The following is a 19020-nucleotide window of genomic DNA, read 5'->3' as shown; positions in this document are numbered from 1 at the left end:
TGCAGCCATTTGGACAGGAACCAGGGAATGAAAGATCTCCGTCTCTCCTTCTTTTTGTAAACTCTCAAAAAAAAAAAATTAGTAATAAAGCTTAAAAAAAAAGAGGAATTAACAGGACTTTGTCGTATGCTTGTTTTAAGTAAGTTCATGTACAACTGGAGAAAGCTGGATGGGCAGAAAAAGGCTGTTAGGAGACAAAGTGGTCTCTTATTTCCGTTTTCCTCATTGGACAAACAGGAAGCCGAAAAAACATTCGTATTTTTATTGACACGTATAAAAACAAACAAAAAAAAACTTCATGGATATAAGACATTTTATCCCGGTCTTCTTTCTAGCCCCGCCCCCCCAGCCACTCACTACTCCGTGAGCACAGCTCCTACAGGGGGAGCTCAGGGACTTTTGTGAGTCTATGGGAGGGTGAGGAGTGATCATTTACAGCATTATCAGAGTTAGGGTTTATACAAAAATGTCCAGTTATTTTTCCTTCTGACCCCCCCCCTCCCCAGCAACATCACTTCTGGAGATGGGATGTCTGTGTACAGAGGAGGAGGTGACTTGGAGTTAAACTTGATTCAGTGCAAAAACAAGTAAAATGCCCCCTTACGAGGGCTCTGTGGTTTCTCTTTTGCTTCGACACTTGACAGTAAGAGCACGTGCATTGAACTGGGAAGATTTTGAAACCTGGACCTGCTGCATAATTAACCCAATCTTTACGGCTCAGTTGCCCCTGATCTATCTCCACAGTTTGAGTCAGTTACCCCATGGTCAATTGCAGCTAAAAAATATTACATGGAGAGTTCCAGAAATAAACAATGTGTAGGTTCTCGCTTTGTCTTGTGGGTCAGTGCCTTTCAGGATCCCTAGCCTGTTGTTGCTCGGGAAGCTGCTCAGCAGATCTCTTGTCATGGTATTGAGCAGTGGCTGTATTCCCACAACCCTCACTGATTTAATGGCCCCAAAGTGCAAGAGCTGCAATGCTGGCAATTCACGTTCGCCCAAGAAAAGTGCTTCCTTTAAGTGAAAAGGTGAAAGTTTTCAAGCTGTAGGCTCAAGTTGCCAGATCTCCTTTGTGAGCGATGCTTTTTGTAACATGAAATTGTAGAAAAAGAGAATTTGGGCTAGTTTTGTTGTTGCACACCACAGACTGCAAAAGTTATGGTCATGGTGCATGGTGAGGACATGCTGGTGTTTGGTACTATCTGTGGTTCCAGGCTGTCCTGGGCATCCTGGAACATTATTCTCAGGATGGGCAGGGCGGGGATAGGGGCTACTCGCATGTGTAATACGGGGTCCCTGTGCCTCACAACTGTAAGGAGCAGAAAAGATGAAGGGAAATCATGGAGGTAAAGTTCAGTCAGATGTCTGGCTCATAGTCAACAGTCCCCAGGAATCAGCAGGTACTCCATTCTTTACAGAACAGTGGGTTTCTTGGCTTTTCTGAGGATTAGGAACACGCAGGTCTTATTTCCTTCTGCCACATCTGTCCCCTCTCCTGTGGTCCACTCTGGGACAAAGGCGCACAAATGGGTCTCATCCTAGCAGGCCAGGGCCTGAGCGGAGGGGCTGTGGGGAATGCTCCTTCATATCTGCAGAGAGTCCTGAGGAAGGGGATTGGGAATAGCACACCAAGGAGGCAAACCTCTTCTCCTGGGGTCGGGAATGGAAAGAAAGTGCACGGCTGGCTACATACCACATGAATGTTGTGTCAAAGGGGTTTCAGAGCCTCCAAAGGTTGGCTGGAATTGTCTAGGACTACAGAAATGGGGCTGACACATTTTGGGGAGTGGGGAGAAGGGGTAAGGAGAAGAAGGGTACCCTCTGGAGGCACTAGCTGCCATCACATGCTTCCTGAGAGCCTCGAGGGAGAAGAGGCTAGGTTCTCTGGGCATTGGCTTTGGGGAAGAGCCTGCTATGCCAGTAATCAGGGTTATCAAAGGCGGAGTCGGTGGCCTCTAGACTTCGGAGTGTTTTCAGGCGGGCATAACGGACGTGGGGGGCCTGCTGACCAGGTCCCTGGAAAGCTCTCATCTCTTCGTACCCTTGCTCAGCTGCTGGGCAGGCCTCCATAGCTGCATAATCCCCCCCTGGCCCACCTCCACGTCGTCGATTCATATACTCGTAGTCCTCATCCGGAGTCGTGCCAGCAGCGGGCACAATGGGCACAGGGTTGAGCGGACAGCTCTGTGTGCTGCCCAGAGAGGCACTAAGGTCTGAACCCACGTCCATGTACTCATAGCCCAGCTCCTCAAGGGAACTGGGCCGAGGAGGACGGGATGAGCTGGGCCTTCGCCGCCGATTCATGTATTCATACTCCTCATCTTCATCTTCCTCTTCAGTACCCAGGACAGAACTGAGACCCACTGAAGAAAGAGTACCTTCCCGGGAAGAAGGCGGACCTAGGAGTTGAGAAGAGAGGATGGATAAGTGGGTGGAGGACTTCACAGTAATAGGTGGGGCGGAGGGAGAAGTTAGAAAAAAAAATCAATGGGAGGGATGTGATTAGAGAAGACAAAGAGGAGCCTGGAGGAATAAGAGGTAGATGGGAGAAAAGCTGTAGGAGCCAGGCACCTTTGGGGTGTGTATCTGGCATGACATAACCATTGACATCCTCTTCCTCTAGTCCCGGTGGGGCCACAGGTGTGACAGGCGTGAGCAGGCTGTGGCGCTGGGAATGGTAGGCACTGTCTCCCCGGGGCCGGGGGCTGCGGCTCCGGCTCCGGCTCCGACACATCGACCCCTTCTCCGGGAACTCGGCCTCAGAGCCTGTCACGTGACCGTCCGAAGATTCTGAGATCAGGCGAGTCCGTGGCAGTGGGTGCAGAGAAACTGGACGGGGGCACCGGTCACTAGCACCACAGCCTGCAGACTCCTATGGAGAAAAGAGACAATGGCATTTACGGAGACAAGGAGAGACACTTTGTTAGGAAGGTCACTCAGTACCTGCCTTTTTGGCAGGACATTGATTAAACCTCAGAAGTCTCTCATGTTTCCTGTTCTACCCCTTGCCGATCTGGTTCCAGATCCACTGCTACCCAGGACCAGCAGACCTCACCTGGCAGGCCTCTCCGAGATTACTCTGGTTCATGGGCATGTATCCAGATGATGGACTCAAGAGGCTCTGGCTCTGGGAGAAGAAAGTAAGAAGTTCAGACAAAGGGAGAACCCTGCCCTTCCTATGGGGTCTGTGAGTCATTAATCTGGGTGTCTGGGGTTTGCTGAGGACCCAGTGGAGGGTCTCAAGTAATGAGGAAGCATCTTACCCCACGGGGTCGAGGGAGTGTTCCAGATGGCAGGTTGAGAGCAGAGCCTAGAGTGGTTGCTAGGCTGTCGTCTTCGGCCTCCAAGTCCAGGTCCAGGTCCAATTCTGGCTCCAGCTCCACTTCCTCCAGTTCCTTGTCTGTCAGAGTGGAGGGCTCTGCCCCTTGGGCTAGTCCAGGCCCGCTCTCCCTCTGTGGGGACAGATGGTTGTGAAGGTGGGCTCTGGTTCCAGCCCATCCTTTTTGTTAGCCACGTCTTTGGCATCTCCTGGTCCCTACTCACCTTTATCACCAGATACCGTGGTGGGTCTCGGGCCATCCTGGTGAACTCATTGGCCAGTTCTTTAAAGGTGGGACGAATATTCTCATCAATCATCCAACCTGGGATAAGATGCAGGAAGTAAAAACCATAAGAAGAAATGGAGCCATAAGAAAAGGGAGGAAAGGGAGCTAAAAAAATGGTAGGGGAATAAGGGAGTGGGGGGGACTGGGTCCAGTAGTTTAAGCCTCTAGCTTGGCATATCCACACCCCATGTCTAAGTGCTGGTTCAAGTTTCAAGTACTTTGCTTTTTATCCAGTTACCTGCCAATGCACCCGGGAAGTGGTGGATAATGGCTCAAGGCCTTAAATTCCAGTCACCCATCTAGGAGACTTGGATGGAGTTCTTGGATCCTCCTTACATCCTAGGCCAGCTATGGCAATAGCAGCCATTTGAGGAATGAATCAACAGGCAGAAGATCTGTCTCACTACCTTTGTAAAGATTTAGATTTGTTTTTATTAGAAAGGCAGATCAGATTTATGGAGAGAAGGAGAGACAGATCTTCTATTCGCTTGTTCACTCCCCAAATGGCCACAACAGCCAAAGCTGAGCCAATCCAAAGCCAGGAGCCAGGAACTTCTTTCAGGTTTCCCATGTGGATGCAGGCTCCCAAGGCCATCCTCTACTGCTTTCCCAGGCCATAAGCAGGAGCTAGAAAGGAAGTGGAGCAGCTGGGACACAAACACCCAAATGGGATCCTACAAGATAAGGATTTAGCTATCACACATTGTCCTGCTTCTACCTTTCAAGTAAATAAATACGTCCTTGGGGAAAAAAATGGCCAGAGCCAGTAGATAACTCACACTTGACCATGACCATGTAGACATCAATGGTGCAGATCTGGGGCTGTGCCAACCGTTCCCCCTTCTCCAGCAGGTCTGGTACTTCCGCTAACCGCAGCCCTGCATAGGGCTCTGCACCAAATGTCATCAGCTCCCAAACAGTTACACCTGGTAGGAAAACATTATCCATGGGTGGTAGGGTAAAAGGGAAGGTGCGAGTTGATGAGACACAGCATCTGAAAGGCTTGTGGCGGGGAGGGGGGGAGGTTGTGGATGGGTGTTGTCGCCACAGGCTGTAGCGGAATTTGGGACAGGTACGGCAGGAAGGCACTTAGAAGCACTGACCATAGCTCCAGACATCACTCTGGTGTGTGTATTTCCCAAAGTGGATGCTCTCAAGAGCCATCCACTTAATTGGTGTCTGTGGAGTAAAGACAAAGGTGTAACAGTCAGTATGCAGGATGAGCTCCTCTTCCCAGGCTATGTCCACACCATCCTCGCGCCCCTCACCTTGGCTTCACTGTGGAGAAGTTGCTTGTCATCTGGGGGCAGCAGGTCTGCCACCCCGAAATCTGCCACCTGAACCTGACTGGGTGACTTGAGTAGCACATTGCGGGCAGCCAGGTTTCTATGCACCATCCCATGTTCCTCAAGATAGTACATGCCCTGCAGGGGCAGGAAGACTCTTCAGGGTTGGAGGACTTATTGCCACCACCTGCAAGCCCCCAAGCCCTGAAAGGACCTGTCAGTATTTCAAACTGCTCTGCCATTCCCTCCCTCCCTGGCCCAGGCTCCCTCCAGAATCCTCTCACCTTGGCAATCTGCACTCCCCAATTGAGCAGCAGCTGTGGGCCCAGCGACTCCCTCTGCTGCCTCACGTGATCCAGTAGGGAGCCCAGAGGCAAGTACTGAGTGACAAGCTGCAGAGATGACCCCGGGCACAATCCTAGCAGCCGGACGATGTGGGCATGGTCCAGGCTGCCGATGGCCAGCATGTGCTACAAGACACAAGAGGTGTTATCCAGGAAACAGACGAGTTCACACATGCGCAGTGCACACCCCAAACAGGCCTTCCCCCAACATCTGCCAACAGAGGACTGCACATCTGCATGATTATGTCTACTTCTGACCCCTCTCTGACAGGTGTACAGGGTCCCTCTCCTTTGCTTACATCTGTCACAGCTTGAAAACTTTGCCGTCCACTCTTGTCCTCGATGACTTTAATGCAGACTGGAATCTTGATGGACTCACCCTCAGGGATCCATACGCCCTGAGAAGTTCAGGGTGAGCATCAGCTTGGGACCATCCTCCCTGGGTCAGTCCTTCACCCCACATCCATCCCCCAGCTCCCCATATTTTCCCTGGGGATCACTCACTTTGTGCACAGTTCCAAAGACGCCAGCACCAAGCACCTTGAGCTTCCTCAGCTCTGTCTCTTTGAAGATTCTGGCCAAGACTTTGTTAGCCTTCTCACTGGGATCCAGAGGCTCTATGCTCTGAGGAGCAGGTGGGAAGGCGGCGTTCAGGCCAGGCTGGCCCCTGCCTGGCCCACAACCTACTCCCCATAATGGCTGCCAGGAGCAGCAAAGGTGGTGGCAGGAAGAGAAAGGATGTTGAGTTCTGTGAAGCACCAGGAGCGGGGTGGGAACTAACAGATCCTAAGGACTGAAGATGCTGTGCTGGTAAGATCAGGAGTCATGGGGGACGGGTCTTCCCATTGATGGCGGGATGGGCAGGGGCTGGGAGAGCTGCTGCTTTACACAGTGCCCTGTGCTTTTTGCTGAACTTCCATGTGCCTGCCCCACTTCATCCAGTCACTCTGGAAGGGGGAGTGCTCTGCAAGTGTGGTTGCGTTCAAAGCACAGAGAAGGAGGGTAACGTCTCCCAAGTCACTTGGGCCAAATTACTGGCAGAATCAGGACTAGCCTTCATGCCCCCATTTCTCAGGTAGGCATGTTTCCCCCCCTGCTGGGCCACACCATCTCCCTGCAGGAAGGGATCAAATCTCTGGGGAAAGAGGAGAGCAATGATGTTGATCCTTGGCTATACAGATGGCCTAAGGTGCCTCTCAAAATGAAGCTGAGTACTCACCTCTCCACGTTCCAGGTAGCGCCTCATAGCCCTTTTATTCTGAATTCGGCGCCCACGCCAGTAGAGAAAAGTGCCCCCCAGGATCAGGAAGACCGCTGCCAATCCTACTGTCACAGCCATTGCCAGATGGGTTTTGCTGTGGGATACGGAGAAGCCAAGCATTACCTAGAGTCAGCCCTGCTCTTACAAATGACCCCTACACCTGTGGCAAAGGTTTGGCACACACGTGGAGCGAAAAGTTAGTATTCACCTATGTCCCTGAGCTCTGAAGGGTTAATCTAAATCCGAACCTCTCTCCACGCAGCACCTCCCTCCCCACCCAGCTGCAGCAGGAGGCTTGCAAGAGGGGAAGACCACAGCCTGGATTCCTGTGTTCTGAGTCTGGAGGCAGTGGACCACACACATAAAATGCCAGCATGAATAACACTCCCTTCCCACAGGTGATCCCTCTCTGACCTGCTCTCTCAAATATCCCCAGTTCCCAGACTCTTCAGGCTTGTCGTACCTGATCAGCACCAGAGGTTGGCCTAAACAGTCTTGTAGTTCTGGTCCCTTACACCTAGACACAAGGAAAAAAAAAAATCACATTCATCAGTAGGAGCTTGGGGACAAGTATTCAATTCCAACAATCTCTACATACATAAGTTTGTTGCTGAACCTACCATAGCACTTCACCCTGAGGACCTAACCCTATCCCAAGACATGGCTTCCATTCCTAAGTCACCAGCACTTTGGGGCCCCTTTAAGCACAACATCTCTGAGCTGAGGTTCCTCCAAGATCTTCAAACTGTGGTTTAAGGGCCAGTGTCATAGTTCAGGGGGTTAAGCCATAGCTACAATCCCGGCATCCCCTAGTAGAGTGCCTATTTGAATCCCAGCTGTTCCATTTCTGATCCAGTTTCCTGCTAATGTGCCTACAAGGGCAGAAGATAACCTGAGTGCTTGGACCCCTGCCACCCATGTGGAAGACACAGATGGAACTTTTACTGTCTTTGGACTGGCCGAGCCCAATTGTCCTGGTCCATTTGGGAAGTGAACCAGGGGAGGACAGGAGATCTCTTTCTCCCTCTCTGTGCCTTCAAGTAAATAAGTGTTTTTAAAAACAAAAATACAGGGTCTGGCATGACTCAATTGGCTAATCCTCTACCTCCAAGTACCAGGAGTCCATATGGGCTCCAGTTCATGTCCCAGCTACTCCACTTCCCTTCCAACTCCCTGCTTGTGCCCTGGGAGGGCAGCGGAGGAAAGCAGTAGAGACGGCTCAAAGCCTTGGGACCCTGCACTCACGCGGGAGACCTACAGGAAGTTCCTGACTCCTTGCTTTGGATAGGCTCAGCTCTGGTCATTGCTACCATTTTGGGAGTGAGCCAGCAAATGAAGAACTTTATGTGTTTTTTCTTTTCTCTATAAATCTGCCTTTCCAATAAAAGCACACAAACTTAAAAACAAAACAACAACAACAAAAAAAACCCTGCAGTTTCATTCTGCACTGCTGCCGAGTCCCCCTTCCTGCCATCCTTCTCCACAGCACTGGGAGTGATTCACGAATCAGTGTCTTCCTGCTCCCCTCATCCTAGTCCTGTGCTTCTGCTCCTCCACCCTTACTCTGCGCCCCACCCCAGCCTATCATCTCTCCACTGACCCCTGCGTGCAGTTCTCGTGGCAGGGCCGGCATTCATTGTGAGCATCAGGATACTTGTAGATGGGGCCCTTGGCACCTAGCACTCCGTTGGGACAGCTGCTCACACAGTGGGGCCCATCTCGGAAATGGGCACACTGGGCACAAGCATCAGAGCCCTAGATGGAAAAGGACAAGGTAGGAAGATTGGGGAGCTGGGGTCGTTCCCACACCTCCCGGGTGTCAGCATCTTCAAACACAGACCCGAGAGTTATCCAGGTTCCCTGCACCTGCTGGAGATCTGGTCACATCAATCCTTGGACACTCCAAGTCTTATCCTAACCCTATCTCCCTTCCCAGTCCCATCACTGCTATGATACTCACTGAGCCATTGCACGTAGCAGCGCCCTCCATGAGCTGGCATTCCTGGTGGCAGGAGAAGCACTCACCCTCGTGGGCAAACTCTCGAGGCTCCCTGTCATTGGGGGCAGAGAGGGGAATGTCACTACCAAAGCCTCAGCTTCACTGCCTGGGAGGACCATCTCCAGGTTCTCCTGGTGCCCACTGAGACACATGCGCAGAGCTGCCTTAAGGCTCTCAAGGGCTGCTTGAGCTGTTCCAGCCCAGCTCCCCTCCCCATCTCCACCCCATCTCAGCCATCTCCCCTCACTGTACCCATTCAGAAAGTTGCAGTGGGTCACGCAGGCACCTCCTCGGCTGTAGTTTCGACAGGACAGACACTGACCAGGGCCTGGACCCCAGCAGCCCCCGGGAGAGCACAGAGAGTCACACACTTTGCCCTCAGCCACTGGAAAAGAAGGGCTGGATGAGGAAGGGGTTCTGAGGACTCCCCACAAGTTCTCTCCAGGAAATCTTCTTATTACGGCTCCCACTCCAAACACCCTCATTCTCTTTGGATCCATTCCACAGTCAAGGAGCCCCAAGCTCTCTCTCCTGCCCGCCAGTGGGGGGTGGGGGACTTGTCCTACCACACTCTCTACGCGGCCGGTTGTGTTTAATGTCAAGCCTCTCATCTGCTGGCCCCCGCAGCAGCCTGGTCCAGTTCAGAGAGTGATGGTAGCACAGCTGACGATTGGCACTTATATAGATACGCCCAGCACTGATCTCCTTCAGAGATCGGAAACCCAGAGACGTCACGTTCAAGTTCTTCATGATCAATAATGAGAAGCCCCGGCTGGAAAAGAGGAGAACAGAAGAGTGTAGATGGTCAGGGGTCAATGAAGGTCGCCGTGGGACTGTCTTCAGGCCGCAGCATGTGCCGGACCAGGCCAACCCTTAAGAGGCAATGGTCTGCGCTCCGTCTGTCTCTGCCCCCTCCAACTCTCAGACCCGTGGGACCTACTGCACGTGAGATTTCATGTAGAGTTCATGACTCAGGGGTGTCACCATGCCGGCCTCCGTTACTCACTTGTAGAGGCTTCTGCCCCCAATGGTCGTCAGGTTGGAGAAAACACTAAAGTTGTGCATGTGCGGAGGCCACGACTGGATGTTCAGGTAGCCTGAGGGGCAGGAGGGCGGTGTGAGCGGGGAGGCCTCTCTTTCCTTTTCGGATCCTTGAGCCTCAGGGAGCTATAGCTTACTCTCAGGCAGGACTGCCCCTCCCCACTCACCCGTGATCTCCCTAACTGTTCCGAAGACATTGAGCTTCTCTGGGTCCAGTGCGGGGATCTTGTGCCATGGATCTCTGGGGGAAGAATAGCAATAATCGATCAACAAGGTAGAGACAGCCCAGCAGCAATGACCTCAATGCCTCAGACCTGAGTCTCCAAACATGTTCTCTACAACGAGGAAACTGGGTCTTCAGAGAAATGGTTGAGATCAGAATATATTTTTTTTAAGATTAATTTATTTTTGGGCCCGGCAGCGTGGCCTAGCGGCTAAAGTCCTCGCCTGGAACGCGCCAGGATCCCATATGAGCGCCGGTTCTAATCCCAGCAGCTTCACTTCCCATCCAGCTCCCTGCTTGTGGCCTGGGAAAGCAGTTGAGGACGGCCCAATGCTTTGGACCCTGCACCCATGTGGGAGACCCGGAGGAGTTTCCTGGCTCCTGGCTTCGGATTGGCACAGCATCGGCAGTTGCGCTCACTTGGGGAGTGACTCATTGGACGGAAGATCTTCCTCTTCCTCTCTCTCTTTTTTTTTTAAAGATTTATTTGTTTTTATTGGAAAGGCAGATATACAGAGAGGAGGAGAGACAGAGAGAAATAGCAGTGTGTAGCAGTTGTGACATAAGCATCGGTTCAAGACCCAGCAGCTCTGCTGGTGATCCAGCTCCCTCCCAGTGTAGCTGGGAAAGGAGCACTGAAAACAGCCCATGGATATGCAGCAGGAGAATGGGAAGCAAAGGAAAAAAACCTCTAACCCATTGAGGCCGGTGATGAGAAAATCCAGATTGCCCAGGATCTTGGTGCAGTTCACAAATCCATCGATGTTGCTCGAGTCAACAGTCTGGAAACGACTGCCGGAGCCCGTGCCCTCGCAGGCTGCAAATACATAAGAAGCTCAGTGCGGGGGCCCATTTAGCTTTGCGGGAAAGGACAGCCCGCTCAATTCCTTACCCTCACCTACTCACCTTTGGGACACAGGCCCCCACAAGGCTCGCATATCTTGAGCCCATTTTTGTCCACTTCCATCTTGTCAGGAGGACAGGCCCTGACGCAGGAAGTTTGATCCACCACAAAGTTATCTAGGGAGGAGGAGGGCACCGTCAGAGTCCAGGGTGTTCGCTGCCAACTTGCAGCCAAGTCCCTGTCCTGGACCCTCACCCATCCCTGCTCTACGCCGGCTGTGTCCCCATCTCATCTGTTAGACTCTCTAAACACCACCCCTTGGATTCAAAGGTCCCTTGGTAAGGAAACCATTATGCCGCAAGCCCAGCTGCTTCCCACCAATACTCCCATTTGAGCAGGGGTTTAAGTCCTGGCCCCTCCACTCCTAACCTAACTCCCTGCTAATACATCTAGCAAGGCAGGAGAACAGTGGGTGTGGCACCCACACAGGACACCTAGATGGAGTTCTGGCTATTGGACTCAGTCTGGGCCAGTTCCAGTCGCTACAGCCATTTGGGAAGTGAACTATGGGATGCAAAGCCTCTCTCTCTCTCTCCCCGTCCCACTCTCCATAACTCTGACTCTCCAATAAATACATAATCTTTCAAAGTCTCTGCATGTTCTTGCTACAGATCACTGGCCATCACAGGGAAGCAGCTAGGGGGACAGGCGATAAGGGTCCCTCGCTGGGAATGAGCAGATAATTACAAGTCTGCCTTCCAGATTCCCTCTTAATCAGTCAATTTGATCCCATATTTTCTACAGCCCTGGGTGCACCACCTTATTCCTTTCCCTCGGGCACTTACGGGGACAGCTGACTACACAAACTCCTCCATACTGATACTTGGTGTGAGGGTTGGACTCCAGCTGGAAAGTCAGCTTATTGTAGACCAATGGTTGTGGACACCGGGGCACACAGGCTCCACTGTCATTGAAGTGTCTGCAGGCCTGGGTACACGGGAGATTCCTCACACCTGGGTTATGTAGGGATGCCCCCAGCTCTTCCCCAAAGCACCCCCACACACTGCAGAACCCAGGGCGGGGGTGGGTACATACGAAGCAGTCCGTGTCCTGAGGGCCTGAACAGCCCCCAGCACACTCATCATGGCAGCACTGGTTAGGGTCGGGCCCAAAGCAGTGACCATTACATTGAGGGGCACAGATGGTCTTGGTCACTGTGGAAGAAGAGAGAGCAAGGCTTTGAGGGCTCTGGGCACTGAGCTCCCTGGCCGTTGTGCACCCGTGCCCTCAGGGAGAGCCAGGCTCAGGAAGGCAGGCCTATGAAGGTCTTGGGATAGGAGGGAAGTGCCAACTCACATGTTTGGCAGTCTTCAGGTCCAGGACCCCAGCATCTTCCCTTGCAGGCCTCATGGCAGGGAGGACCTGATTGGGAAAAGAAGGTGACAGAAGGAGCCGTCAGGGCCAAGCAGGGCTTGCTGGAGTCAATAGTGTATGATGTCAGCACACAGGCACCTAGGGCTGGGCAACAAAGAGCTTGGGCAGTGTCCCTCCCTGGCCTCGGAGAGCAGGGCTGGGCTCTAGTGAACCTGTCAACAAGGGGTGGAGCCCCGCCTCCACACCACCCACTGGGCAGCTGGAGGGGAGGGACTGGGGCCTGTGCCAACCCCAGTCAGACCCAGTCCTAACCCAGGAACTTGGTTCCTCCTTGGCAAACTGAATATGTGCATGACAATGGATGGACACTAGAAGATTGTTGTGGGGCTAGGTAGGGAGTATGTACTAGTGGAAAGAGTAACAGACACGCAGTCCAGACGACCCAACCAGTTTCTCTGCTTTGGACAGAGAGTGTTTGCTCCTTTCCTGAGCCATTTGGCCTGCGAATCCAGGGAACTGACCCCCGTCCCTAGTGGCTGGCCCTTGGCCCCAAAAGCCAAGGGGTTTGCTGTGCAGTAAAGCCTGTACAGATCAGAGACATAATGCTGATGGGGAAGGAGTTGCTCTGGTTTGGGGGTAGTGGGGTGGGAGAACAGGCTTATTAATCACAGCCACTTACAGCTTCTGCCATTGTCCTTCACCGCTATCTCAGCAGCTGGGTCCCTCACGATGTCCCTCCAGTCAATTGTGTCCATGTGACAAAGTTTATCATTCTTCTCGATATAAACGCCCCCTGACAGAATCTCTGAGGAGGGGAAGAGACAGGTGTGGGTTAGGAACTATAGCAGATCCTCCTCTGCACTAACAACACCCCACCCCCACCACTCTCCCCGTCCCCCGACTCATCCCTGAGGCCACCTGCGATTCCTGAGCAAGGGGCAGACAGATTTGTCCAATTAAATCTCAGCTACAGAACAGCTAGCCTTAGAAGAGGAGGAGTTGGGCCCAAAGAAAACTCCCGCCTCCTCAGACACCTGTCCAGATCCGGTTTAGCCAGTGGGGGAAGGGAAAGGAAAGGAAGAGAGACAACATCCCTACTCTGACTCAACACCCCTTTCCCAAGGTCTACGTGCGTGTTTTCCTGACTGACTGGGGCTAGGTGATATTTAACCCCTACTGACGTCATACTATGGGGCCTGGGAGAGCAAGCCAAGATTCCTGGGGGAGGAGGGACAAACCCAGCTTCAACTCTAGTCCACTATGCTGCAAGGCCCTCCCCCAAAAGCAAATGCCCCCAAGTTCCCCCAGGGGGCCCTCAACTGTTTAAGGAGTGGTGGACCTTGAGACCACAGAGGTCAAGGTTGTGGGTGGAGAGTGGAAGGTCTTGGGGCATCGTGTAGGGGAATCTTGGCAGCAAGCTGGCTAAGAGGCAAGGGCAGAGGAATTCTCAGGAACTGACCAGTGAGCTGAGTGAAGCGGAGCTGGCGCAGAGCATGGCTGGAGTTGGTGTTGTAGTTCAACATGACGAAGATGGCAAACTTCCCGTCGTAGAACTGGGTTCCACGCACCACTCGAAGGTTGGGCAACGGTAGCGTAGAGAACTCATTCATGGCCACGAGGACATAGCCTGTCACTTCTCGGATCCACTGGGATGGAGATGGTGTCAATCAGAGGAATGACAGGACACAAAGCCTCAATCCCTGGGCTGGCATTGTGGTGCAGCGGGCTAAGCAGCTGCCTCTGATGCCAGGATTAGGGTGCTGGTTCCAATTCCAGGTTGTCTGCTTTCAACCTAGCTCCCTGCTAGTGTACCTGGGAAGGTAGTGGAGGGTGACCCAAGTATCTGGGTTCTGGCTACTCAAGTGGGAGAGTAGAGTTCCTGGGTCCTGGGTTCAGCTTGGCGTAGATCTGATTATTGTGGTCATTTGGGGAATGAACCAGCAGCTGGAAGATATTTTTCTGTTTTTCTTTCTCTCGGTTACTGTCTTTCAAATCAACAGATAAACTTCTCCCAAATTTTTTTTTTTCATCTCCTCCCTAAAGGCCTTGAGGAATCCATAACTTTTTTTTTTTAAGGAATTCTTAGTCCTTTGGATTTTTTTTTCCTCCAATTCTTTTTTTTTTTTATAAAGATTTTATTATTATTGGAAAGCCGGATATACAGAGAGGAGGAGAGACAGAGAGGAAGATCTTCCATCCAATGGTTCACTCCCCAAGTGAGCCACAACGGGCCGGTGCGCGCCGATCCAAAGCCGGGAACCACGAACCTCTTCCAGGTCTCCCACGCGGGTGCAGGGTCCCAAAGCTTTGGGCCGTCCTCGACTGCTTTCCCAGGCCACAAACATGGAGCTGGACGGGAAGTGGAGCTGCCGGGATTAGAACCAGCGCCCATATGGGATCCCAGTGTGTTCAAGGCGAGGACTTTAGCCGCTAGGCCATGCCGCCGGGCCCTCCTCCAATTCTGATTTTGGAAGCAGATGGTATTATACTACCATGTCCCTTTTGCAAAATGAAGGCAGTTAGATGTCTTCCCCTTTGCATCTCAGAGTTCCTCACGCCACCAGGGGCCTGGCTTAGTTTACTCCTTGTCTCGCTAGGTGCCTCTTGGTCCTCAGAGCTACTTTGGTCCCTCCTTATCTTGCACCGTGACTGGCTGCCACCTGCCCTGCCCCATTCCCAAGCCTGCTCCCTGTGTATCCCTGGCAACACTATCTGGGGCCAGAAGTTCCAGATTCTAACACTATCCACATATATGCACACACAGCTTTTAAAACGTTGCAACTACTGAGTTCCAGGAGAACTGAAGTCCAGCAGGGGGTGGTGCTGAGGAAGCAAAGAAGCCTGGTGCAGGAGGATAGGAGCAGGGCACGCTCACCTGCAGGAAGGAGAGATCAGAGTTGTGGCCGGTGAGCACTATCTCCAGGTTCCCCATCACCACCTCGCACTTGTTGTAGAGCTTGTACAGTGTCTGGTATTGGTTCTCAGCATCGCCGGTCACACTCAGTCCATTCAGAGTCCCAGTACACACTGTTGGGAGCACAGGTGACAAGTGGCACCAGACTGGATCTGAGTTTTCAGCCCAAAATCTGCTCTCTCTCCCACCAGTTTTCAGAGGGCAGCCACCTGCCAATGACCCTCCCCAATAGGAACAGACGGGAAGGTACCTAACAGCCCTAGAGCCCCTCTCAGAATGAATGCCTGTGCCACCCGGAAGGGGAATGTGCAAAGCTTTCCTTGTACCAATAAAGTGCCTCTCTGGTTCTGCTTTGGGTACTAAGGGGTTAATTAAGAAGGAAGACGTGAGGGATTTTCCCCCTTTCTCAGAAAGGAGAAGTTAGGGGAGGACCACAACTTTGATTATCTTCCCTCCACCCCATCAGGGCACTCACTTCTCTACCCCCATCCTGCCTCTCTGGGTCCTGGAATAAATATCTCTTTGGGGTGAGCACACAGCCCCTATTGTGTCTGCAGAGGGTGGGATGGGGGCAGAGGGTGGGGGCAGCGCCTGGGGCCACAGTGCAGCCCACAATGAGGCAATTCTATCCTGGAGGAGGGGGCTGCCCCACCCTGTCCCCAGACACTCAGTCCTCAGCAACAGTGTGCCCCCTCCACGTTCAAACCTTAGGCTCAGACAAGTGACCTCACCAGAGCAGGGAGCTCTAGTGGTGGCCGAGGGGGTCAATGGAAGCTTTGTCTCTCCAGCTGGAAGATAAGGAGCTGGTTGCATGCCCTCCTCCTCTTGCTAAACTCTGGCTCCCCTTCCCCTGTCCCCAACACACTCCAGCTCCCTCAGCATCACTTGCCAGCCCCCAGATTGTTTTCCAACAACTGCAAAGAAGCCCAGAGGGAAAACAGTAAACAGGCAGGACAATCGCTCTGTGAAATCTAGAGTCCAGAAGCCCTACCTGTCTCTTTCCTCTGGCTCAGTGGAAGTCTGTGTGTAAGGGGGATGGGGAACGGGGGTAGATGCCACCTGTTGTATCCACCCTTCCCTGGAGGCAGTGGCAGCTAAGTAGTAGACAGAAGTAGGAGCAGTGGGGGAGGTTCCAACCCTGACTAGGTGCACCCTCATCTGATCTCCCCTTCCCAGTGATTCCCTAGCAAGGGAAGGAGTGGCGAGTACCAACAATCGGGGCAAACAGGCAGGGAGCTCCTAAAAAGGGCCTCATTTCTGGAACAGCCCTGTGGCAACCCCCTTTCTGGCGAGGCATCCCCTCTTCCAACTGAAGGCACCAACTCTTCTCCCAGATAAGGCAGGTGGGAAGGTTTCAGCACAGGGAAGTGGTGTGCATGTTCGCATGCACATGCCATAAACACACACACACACACACACACACACACACACACACACACACCCCTACCACTCCCCTCTTGGCCCCAGAACTCCGGCCTTGAGTTCCTTATCAGGAAGTACTTCAGGTGCCCCATCTATCCCACCTGCCCCTAAGTGTTTGTGCAGACTTTGTGTCTGCAGCCTGGAGGTCCCCCAGCTCCCTGCCACCCTTGAGGGTAAAGTCCACACAGTATAGATGGGGCAAAGGGCTTGGGCAGGGAAGGAGCATAAATATCACCTCAGGGGAGAAGCTGAGAGGGGAACGGGGCTGGGAGAAGGGAATCGGAAAAGTCTGCTGTTCGCTCAGTGGTACAGAGGAGGGGCAGTGTCACCAGCCCTCCAGTAGCGCTGAGCACTGAGGGTGGGACAGAGCAAGAATCTGGTCCCTTCGACATCCCCCACCCCCATCAGAGCCTGGACAAAGGAGCTATAGAAGGCCTGGGACAAGGCCGGATGCCCAGAGGCTGCAGGATCCCGATAAAGCATACAGAGACCAACCATGCCTGCCTCCTGCCTTGTCCCAATCTGAGGCTCTGGGGCTCCCAGTGGAAGATTCCGGGGGTCTGAATGGGACCCGGGGACAAAGTCCTGGACTGGTCCCTCCCACTGCAGTCCCAGACCACCCCCTCCACCAGCTGGGAGTGTTCACTTCTCAAGATCTCAGAGTCTAAATTTAGGTCCAGCAACTGTGGGGGAAGCACAGGTGGCTTCTCCCACCCCAGGCAAGAGGCCCTGGTAGTGCCAGATCCCAGGCTGGAGTCCAGGGAAGGGGGAGGGCATCAACAGAACACCAATCTCAAAAGGCCAGCACCCCTCAGGGGCCTGGTGTCCCAGAGAGACTGCAAAGGGGGGGTGGGCTCAGAAGTCAGGGGGAGGGAGTGGGTGCAGGAGAAGACGGATGTCCGACTCCATATAGAATCGCAGAGCTGCCTAGAATAGGCCAAGGGGCAGAGGTTGTGCCAGAGGATCCGAGGGTAGCAGAGGGGTCCTCCTGGCCCTCGGGTTAGAAATTATAAGGACACAGACGGAAAGCGAGGCCAAACGGTCCTGTCCCTGCAGTCCCTTACTGGATAGTATAGTAAGTAGATGCTCAACGAACAGGACTTGCCTCCACCTGGCTCAGGCGGGAGCCAACCAGCTTCAAGCAGAGGGAAGGCGGGCAGGAGGCTCCGCCCAGCCTCTCACCCTCAAGTCACCTGGACTTGGCCCTCTGGCTAATCTTCATCGTCCCCAGGCCAGGCCCACTCACGGAAGAGGAGGTGCCGCTCTTGTTTTTCCAACACTTGAAAACAACAACCCCCACTAACCCTTTACCATAGCTCCACCCTGTCAGCAAAACAACGAAACTGGGGGGTGGGGGGGAAGAGGGCATTGGAGGGGTATTACTGAAACCCTCGGCGGGCTGGTGGGGCGGGAGTTGAACCCCTTCAGCCAGGACCCCCACTTCCAGGTGGGTCTCCATACATCTGCAAAACAGAGGTCTCCGCCCCCTGCCTCGCTCCCAGTTGCGCCCCTCAGCAGCGAGAGCTCCCCTGTGGGCACCACTCCTACAGAAGAGAGCCCAAGTAGAGGGTCGCGACACCCTGGGGAGTGGGGCTGGGGCTCCAAGAATGCCGTCTTAGAATCACGCCGAGAACCCGGGCGGCTTCTCTCCCGGGGTGGGGAGTAACCCGGCCCCGCACGGCCAAGGTGTACCCTGTTGGGGACCGTGCACTCAGTCGGTTGAGGGTAGGGGTGTTCCCAGGTCCCGACCGTGTTGGTGCCCTCCGCGACCGCTTAACTTACCTGCCTGCGAGTTGCCCACGTCCGAGCCCCGGGCCAGACTGAGAAGGACGCCCAGCACCTGCAGAGCCGAGCTGGCCCGCATGATTGCAGCCGAGAGTGAAGGGAGCCCAGCCGAGTCCGGCCCGGGGGCCCCCTGCACTAGGACATGGAAGCGGGGGCCACCTGAGCCGCCAGCGAGCTGGTGGCGGCGGCGGAGGTTGTAGACTACGGCGGGTGCTGGAGCCCGAGTCCTGGGCGGGATGGCAGGGGAGGGGAGTGCGGCTGGGCGGGAGGGGAGGGAGGCTGGGGAGCTGGCTGAGTCACAGCCGCGCCCCCTCCAGCCGCGCGCCCCGGGGCGCCTCCCGGCCCGCAGCCCCTCGAAGCCGGTAGAGGCGGGCTCCCGCTTTAATTTTTTTTTATCTTGGGGAGCTGGGTTATACCGAGGCCGAGACTCCCGAGACCCCCGAATTCGGGGAAAGGTAATGACTGTGGGTGGGGAAATCGCTTCCAGCCCGGCCCCCTTCAGCACAGGGTTGGCCTCGCCCATTTATCCAAATCACTCAACTCCCCAAGCCGGTTGGGTCACTTGAGGGAGTTTTTTTTTCTGTCTGAGGGTGACTTGTTTTCTCTCAGTGTTTTTGAGTGGGAGGGTGGGCGTTGTTGTTGTTGTTCTGTTTGCCTCACACTCAAGTCACCTCAGTTTTCCGGGGACTCAAAAACCCCGTCCTTGTAGCCACCCTGTCCGGGAACCTGAGCCCCAGAGGCTGCGTGAAATCGCACTGTCTCCGGCCGCTTCCTCCTCCAGTCCCGGCGCCGGCCGGGCCTCTCCCGGGGATTTGGTTGGGAGCTGGGGGCGGTGGGGGTGTGTGATATCCAGCCTGGGAACAGACCCCGGAGCCCGCCTCGCCCCTCCTGCCGCGGGAGGGGCTCCTGCACCTGTCGCCGTCCC

At 54.0% G+C, this 19020-nt stretch overlaps 1 protein-coding gene across 1 annotated transcript; it reads right to left on the bottom strand.

Moving 5' to 3' along the window:
- Positions 1–1247: 1247 nt before the first annotated feature.
- Positions 1248–18539, bottom strand: ERBB3 (erb-b2 receptor tyrosine kinase 3). Its single transcript, XM_004589654.2, has 28 exons — positions 18093–18539; positions 14850–15001; positions 13434–13620; positions 12654–12779; positions 11957–12022; positions 11696–11814; positions 11446–11587; positions 10663–10776; positions 10453–10573; positions 9701–9774; positions 9499–9589; positions 9059–9264; positions 8745–8877; positions 8454–8544; positions 8094–8248; positions 6957–7010; positions 6452–6587; positions 5737–5856; positions 5532–5630; positions 5173–5358; positions 4871–5026; positions 4706–4781; positions 4382–4528; positions 3541–3638; positions 3261–3449; positions 3053–3124; positions 2569–2869; positions 1248–2396 (listed from the first exon to the last, which is right to left on the bottom strand). The coding sequence occupies exons 1-28, from the start codon at positions 18172–18174 to the stop codon at positions 1873–1875; spliced, it is 4017 nt and encodes a 1338-aa protein (XP_004589711.2). The 5' UTR covers positions 18175–18539; the 3' UTR covers positions 1248–1872.
- Between the last annotated feature and the right edge of the window lie 481 nt (positions 18540–19020).

This window comes from Ochotona princeps, chromosome 15 (assembly GCF_030435755.1).
Source record: "Ochotona princeps isolate mOchPri1 chromosome 15, mOchPri1.hap1, whole genome shotgun sequence".
Taxonomy (NCBI): Eukaryota; Metazoa; Chordata; class Mammalia; order Lagomorpha; family Ochotonidae; genus Ochotona; species Ochotona princeps.
Note: the sequence above shows the minus strand (reverse complement) of the source record. Positions and strands in the feature narration are given on the sequence as shown.